The sequence below is a fragment of the Chenopodium album genome, chromosome 13 (genome assembly GCF_948465745.1).
Source record: "Chenopodium album chromosome 13, dcCheAlbu1.1, whole genome shotgun sequence".
In the NCBI taxonomy this organism is placed as follows: Eukaryota; Viridiplantae; Streptophyta; class Magnoliopsida; order Caryophyllales; family Amaranthaceae; genus Chenopodium; species Chenopodium album.
In genome coordinates, this window is record NC_137846.1 from 31,400,393 (window position 1) to 31,407,310 (window position 6,918).

General features: G+C 34.2%; 1 protein-coding gene across 1 annotated transcript; it reads left to right on the forward strand.

Annotated features, from left to right (window-relative positions):
- The first annotated feature begins 214 nt into the window (after window positions 1-214).
- LOC145576559 (CASP-like protein 4A1) lies at window positions 215-4,654 on the forward strand. The gene is made up of 3 exons (XM_081634295.1): window positions 215-913; window positions 1,178-1,310; window positions 4,329-4,654. Exons 1-3 carry the CDS (start codon window positions 360-362, stop codon window positions 4,521-4,523), a joined length of 882 nt encoding a protein of 293 aa, XP_081490421.1. The 5' UTR covers window positions 215-359; the 3' UTR covers window positions 4,524-4,654.
- Window positions 4,655-6,918: the final 2,264 nt, after the last annotated feature.

Genomic DNA, 6,918 nt, shown 5'->3' on the forward strand with positions numbered 1-6,918 from the left:
CAAAAGGTTTTTAAGGTAGACATTAAATAAAATCAAATTTTAATTATTTTTTTTTTGTATAAGTCATTTCATTTAAACTAATTTTATTTTAATTGACTTTTATTATTTATAAGTCTTATTATTAGGAATTTGTTGATTGCACAAGGCAAAAACTAGTAAATAAATAAATTAAGTCTCAAAGTGACTTATAGTACCATTTTTCATCCCTCAACCTAAAACCACTCCCTGCAACACAAAGTAGAGAATATAGTTAAAGTGTTAAACCCTTAGCACAGTTCCACTCTTACCTTTCTGACTACTACACTCCTTCATTTCTTCTTCAACTATTACCAAAACACAGTCAACATTTCTCCTCTTCAATGGTTAAAATAGAAGAACAAGAAGAAGATGCAATTCAACAACAAACAACAAAACCATCTTCACACTTAAACCCAAAAAATCAAATGGAATCTTCATCTTCCACTTCTCTCTCCTCCCACCAGCTCCCCACCACTTCTCCACCCGCTCATTCACCCACCTCTTCTATCTCTTCCATTGACTCTGACCACACTTCCCACGCTCTCTCACCCACCAAAGAAACCTTCACTCCCCCCTCTCCGTCTCTAAACCCCATCCCGGTTCAGTCACTAGTTCCGGTTCAAGGGACCAGCCGGTTAACCCGTGACCCACCTGAGAGGGTAACCAAGACTGAACCCGAAGCCGAGACCGGGTTGGCTAGTGAAAAGATTAGCACAGCTAACAGGCAACAACTGCCGGCTTTAAAGAGGGCTAAGAATGGGAAGATGGTTAAAAGAGCGGGTTTGGTGTTGCGGTTTTTCGAATTTGTTTTATGTTTGATTTCGTTCTCTGTCATGGCTACTGATAAGAATCGCGGTTGGGCTCTTGACTCTTTTGATCGTTACATCGAATTCAGGTCTTTTTTTTTTTTTTTTTTTTGGTTATTATCGACTATGATAATTGAATTTGCTACACTTATTTTAATTTCGATTATGATGGTAATATAATTCCAATATACTGTAAGATTTTGGACTTGTTATTGAATTCTTACCAATGGAGAAATTATTTTATCTGACTTATTATGATGAGTATCTGATACTTGTATATAGGGTTCTGTTTTACATATTAGAACTTGAAAGTATGTATGAATTGGGATTAATTTAAATGTGATGGTGTACAGGTACGCGATATCAGTAAATGTAATCAGCTTTGCGTACTCTGGTCTGCAAGGACTTGATCTGCTTCTCCAATTGACTACAAGAAAGGATTCTAGGAGCCAAGTTCGGTATGCTTTCGATTTTGCTAGTGATCAGGTTAGTAATGTTTTACCATTTTTTGAATCTTTTGACTTTTTTCTTTGCTGCATTATTGCATTTTTCGTAGTGGTGAATTGGTTATTGAACTTGATATTGCCCAAAATACTAAACTATGTTATTTAATTATTGTAGTTTGTTGTGGGAAGAAAGCTTTCAATTTTTGGAATTATGTTCTTGAATGGATTATAAAATGTTCACCCACTTCTAAAAACTGCCTCTTTTATATTTGTCTTAATAATTGAGGTTTGTGCGGTTGTGCCTAAATGATAAGCTGAAGGTCAATAATTCCGAAGTTAACTTGTAAGCCCACTTTATGCTATCGGGCGTTTAACATACACATCCTCTCTATTCCCAATTTGAAGTATATATGTAAGCATGGCAAAGTTTTTATGTGACTATCTATCTGAAGTGCAAATCTGATCGATTAAGTGAATGTCTAGTTAAAGACATTTGGGTTTTCTTACTTTCGTGTTGGCTTACACTCTATAGTCTATACAAATCTAGAACTTATACGAATTAAAGTGTCTAGAAACACTAATGTTCTATCATCTTCTTGTTTACAATAGAAATAAGGAAAATTTGTCAAAAATAAGCAAACCTTTGCTCGGTCTTCTCAAAATAAGCAAATTTTTTTATTAACCCAGATTAAGTTGATCTTTATTGGGTATTTTCTTTAAATAAGTTAGATGACCTACAACCTACCAAATAGGTCACTTTTTTCCTAATTCTAATTAATTTTTTTCTTATTTTATATTTTGGTGATTAATTAAATTGTATTAAAAAAAAAAAAAAACCTCACCGCATACCAGCGCTCCACCCTTATCCCCGCCAGCCACTGCACAAACCACATCCCCCGGAGTTATCTAAAAAATTAAGGTTTTTTTTTTTATTTTTTTATTTATTTATTTTTTTTTTTATCTTGAAAAAGTGTTTTTTTGTTTTTAAAAAAAAAATTTACAAAATTTTAAAAATTAATTAAAATAATACATTTTAATTAATTTTTAAAAATTGGCAACTACACAATGATATGTGGCATAAGTAACCCAAACAACCGATTACACTTAAAAGAAACCGATCATGACTTATTTTGAGAAAATACCCCATAAAGGTCAACTTAATGTGGGTTAATCAAAAGGTTTGCTTATTTTGGGAAGATCGAGCAAAGATTTGTTTATTTTTGACAAATTTTCCTAGAAACAATGGGTAATAGATGTTAACTATATCCTAAATACCAGGCTTTCATATTGACCAGAAGGGTTCTGATTTTCTGAAGAGGGTAGTGGCATAGATTATTTAAGATGTTTTATGTAAGCCACAAAACTATTGCAAGATTCTATATAGGTGGTTAGGTGCAACAAAAACTATCTTTGTGTACACAATCTTATGCATTTGGAGGTTTGTAGGGGTTGTATTTTCATTCGTATCTAGTCAGTAGTTGGTACTCACCAGTACAATACCACCCCTCCCCCAAATATCCATGTTGGCATTAGTTTTTGTGATGTCTGGTTGTTATGCTCGAAGTCATAGTAAGTCTGAAGAAAATATATGGAAGAAGTTCAATTAGGATATTTGTTAGGTCAAGTTTTGCAAGCAAAATTATGATGAAATTTCATGAGCCTAAGCAGGTTCTTAGACTTTTCAGGTGTAAAGATTGCAAACCAATCTGAAAACTGCGAGCCAAGATTTAGGAAACATTATCTATATCTTTCAACCTGTTTGTATCTCCTCGGATATTATCAAATATAAAATGCAGTATCAGTTTTTACGTGAGTGCATCTTGGTGTAACTAGTCTGAAAAGGTAATACTCCCACAAAATACTGAAACGGGATGCCTTTTCCTTGGCTATAAAATTTGGAAGATCAACTTGATCAAGAGGATTACTTTGCTCTGAAGAATTTTTAGTGCTGCTGGAATTGCCTTTTTATCACCTTTATTCTACTTTTTGTTTTCCATATAAATGGTCAGTATTTCTTGTCATATTAAATTCTCTACTTTTTGAAGTACCATTACATAATAAACCTTAAATAGGCCTCTTGTAAGTGTCTCATTTTCAGTTGTGGGTAGAGGTGAAAGATAAGTTTTACATATCTAGTCGTAATAACAAACGAGTACCTTACTCGTGGAATCTAGTAGAGTAACTCTTTATTTTGCTTGTTTGTCACAAGTAGCAGATTGGAAAGAGTTGATACTGTGCGTGCTGAATTCTTTTATTATTTATGTTTGGAAATGTTGATCGTAAACTAACCTTAATTGTATTCTCATTGCCATCCTTCATATCATCTAGTAGGCCTTTAAATGATCCTATTCTTACATAATCCCCCAAACTACCGCCCCACCCCTCCCCTCTACCGTGAAACAATCCCCTCGATCCCAACCCTTCCCCTCGCCGTCTCTCTTCCTTTTTACACCCACCTTCTTTTCTCTTACTCTTTACTTCACTCGTTATCTAACCCAAAACCGTAAAGATGATGTTTCAGGCTTGATATTGTACTACCCCCATGGCAGGTGTCTTTATCATGGACTCACCCTTGAAGAAATTTGAATGGCTCTTGTCCCTGATTTGTTCTAGCGTCTCCTATACTTTTATGTCACTGAAGATTTTAAGGAAGATAATATAAAAGGAAAGACAGCTGGGGTCGAAAATGAGTTTGGAAGACGGCTGGGGTTGCAACTTGCAAGAGAGTTGACAAAAAATGATTTTAATGTTTTTTGGACAGTGACAATATTAATCTCTAGAAAAGTTTGGTTTTTACTGCTGTTTTGATTGTGTTAGTTTCAGTTGATTAAATTCGGTCGGATGTCGTCCTAAAGCTGATTTAGTTTCATCGGGTATTTTTCTTTATTTATTTATTTTTTTTTTGACGGGAGGGTATTTTTCTTTATTAAGATTGAAACCCTTTGTCAGGTTTACATGATCCTGATCCTTGCTAGTTATATGTTCACATACATTTTAATTCGGAAATCTAAAGTTTTGTACTGTTTTTTGAAGTTCTGTACTGTCTTTTGAATGGCAGGTATTGGCGTATCTTCTACTATCAGCCTCATCTTCGGCTTTTACACGAGTGGATGACTGGATTTCCAACTGGGGTAATGACAAATTCCCCGCTATGGCAACTGCATCAATTGGAGTATCTTTCGTTGCTTTCATTGCCTTTGCCTTTACCTCTATCATCTCTGGCTATTTACTTTGTACTCAAAAGTTTACTTAAAACATGCCATTTACAAATATACTTGTATTATGCATTGTGGATTGACACGATTGATCTACCTCTTTTTCTTTTTTGTGTACATGCTAGTTACTTGTATGTACTATAAGATCGATGTAATGTTTTGTTACTTTTTTCAAGCATTGTGTTGTACGAAGTAGTATTACCTATTTAGGAATTAGGATATTATATTCTCGAATTCTTTTCCATGGATACCTAAGCTAGTAAAATATTACTCAAAATTATTATTGTTTTTTCCAACCATGTCAATTTGACTGATGTACTGAGAACTAAAATTTCTAATGCAATAAAAGAAAATCGGAGAAAGTATTAACTATATATGTGATACACGAAAAATCTAGTAATGATTAAAATAATTTCAAATTGAATTCACCATAATAGATGGATTTGTGGCTTCCAAAGCTAATTAATGATTATTGTTTCCAAAAAAAAAAAAAAGCTAATTAATGATTAAACGAACATATATCATAGTCTGTTTTATTCGATTAAAATTGCTAATTTTGAATTCATAGGTATAAATAAGACGAGAAATTAGCTAATATTTGATGCACATTCTCTATTTGATCTAAACTATACTATATTAAAAAATGTCTTATGTATTTTGGACTTCGTTGAATAAAAAATCTATGTTTTTATTGTAAGGTTTTATGGAGTATACTTGACTAATACTTATACATATAACTTGGGGTCACTAATTGTTAAGTGAGAGTCGTGTGACATGGTTAACGCTAGAAAACCAAGTTAACAGGATTACCCCAACGTAAGGTTACATGGTAGTTAATTATGACATTTCTTGTATATGGTAGTTTCTAGCAAAACTCAATTGATAAGGTAGTTTTTACTTAAAAATGCTGAAATAAATTACTTATACTTTTAAACACCGTCTTCTCTAGTCTTTCAAGTAAGTAGCAATGCATATGCAAGTACACTATTTATCAAACTAAAGAATTTGTATAAATAAGAAATTTGAAGATAATAGTCTCGCATCTAACAAGAGCCAAATTATAACAGTTAAAAGGTTTTAGAAAGGCTCTTAAATCTAAACTAATTTCATGCTAATGCCTAATGGTGATCAATTCCTCTTTAAGCTATGTCACTCCGTTGGAATTCTAATAAATTTCTAAGTTTTTTTTTTTTTTTTTTTTTTTTTTTTTTTTTTTTCTATATGAAGTTGTGTTGATGAAAAAGATCTTGATAACGTAAAGATGTTAATGAGGTTAACATAGAAGAACGATGGCAATTCTAATTCTTTCAAATTAAACATTTAGTAGTGGTTACTTATTTACTCACATTATTTATAATGGGGATAGGGTTAAGATCGGAAATATGAAATGGATGTAGGTCTCTTTTCCAGAATTTAAATCATACCAACTCCTAGGTGGGATTGGCTCGGGAAGGGTAAAAGATCTAATCTCTCACAACACTAGATCATGGAATGTGCCAATCATCAGGGACAGATTTGAATGGATTACAACTCAAAAGATTCTGAAAATGGAGTTACCTTCTTGTGAGGAGAAGGATGTTTATTGGGGAGGACATTCCTCTGGAATGTACACTGTTAAAACAAGGTATGCTTATCTAATGCGTGAATTTTCTTTGAAACAGGAGGATTTAGGAGATAATGTCTTTTACAAACTGATTTAGAAGCTCAACATACCGCCCAAATGGAGCTTATTCTTGTGGAAGCTTGTTATGAATGGTTTGGCAGTTAAGTCAAACTTGGCCAGTAGAGGGGTAGATGTAGAGGATATGTGTGACTCATGTGGTATGGAGACGGAAGATCTGCAACATTTGTTTAGGATGTGCTCTTTTGCGAGGTATGCTTGGAAAAATTGTCCACTACATATTTCGTCTGAAACTGATGAATCTACTCCTGTGCGACGCTAGATTCAGAATTATATCCTGCTTTTTAATAGCGAGGATGGGAAGAATTGTGAACGGATTAATACGTTCATCGGGGTGCTTTGGAGCCTTTGGCTAACAAGGAATAGAAGGGTTTTTAACAATGAGGGAGGGTATCTGGTGGACTTATTCATGTACTACAACACTGCAATGCGGAATTTATCTGTCTGGCAAAGGGTGGAGGATAGATGCTCACCAACTAAGGGGAGGGGGGATAATGGTGCACCGCCGGGTTTTGTTAGAGTTAACATTGGCAGTGAAGATGACCGTTTCACTAACCCTCGGGCTTGTGTAAAGCTATCCAATGGGCGAGACTGAGGGTAGCAACAACTAATTGTTTTTACAGACTCGCTATCTCTTATACAACTGATACAACATCCGAGAAGAAGGGAAATCAGGCTGCTTTAGACGATTCAATATTTGATACAATCTGGGAAGCTGTTGAGGAACTGTATCATTTGGAAAGTAGGAAGGG

Bases quoted from the DNA above. Each gene is read 5' to 3' on its own strand.
- LOC145576559 (XM_081634295.1), top strand. From the start codon at position 360: ATGGTTAAAATAGAAGAACAAGAAGAAGATGCAATTCAACAACAAACA. The intron at 914-1,177 runs GTCTTTTTTTTT...GATGGTGTACAG, and splicing joins GATCGTTACATCGAATTCAG to GTACGCGATATCAGTAAATG. The intron at 1,311-4,328 runs GTTAGTAATGTT...TTTGAATGGCAG, and splicing joins TCGATTTTGCTAGTGATCAG to GTATTGGCGTATCTTCTACT.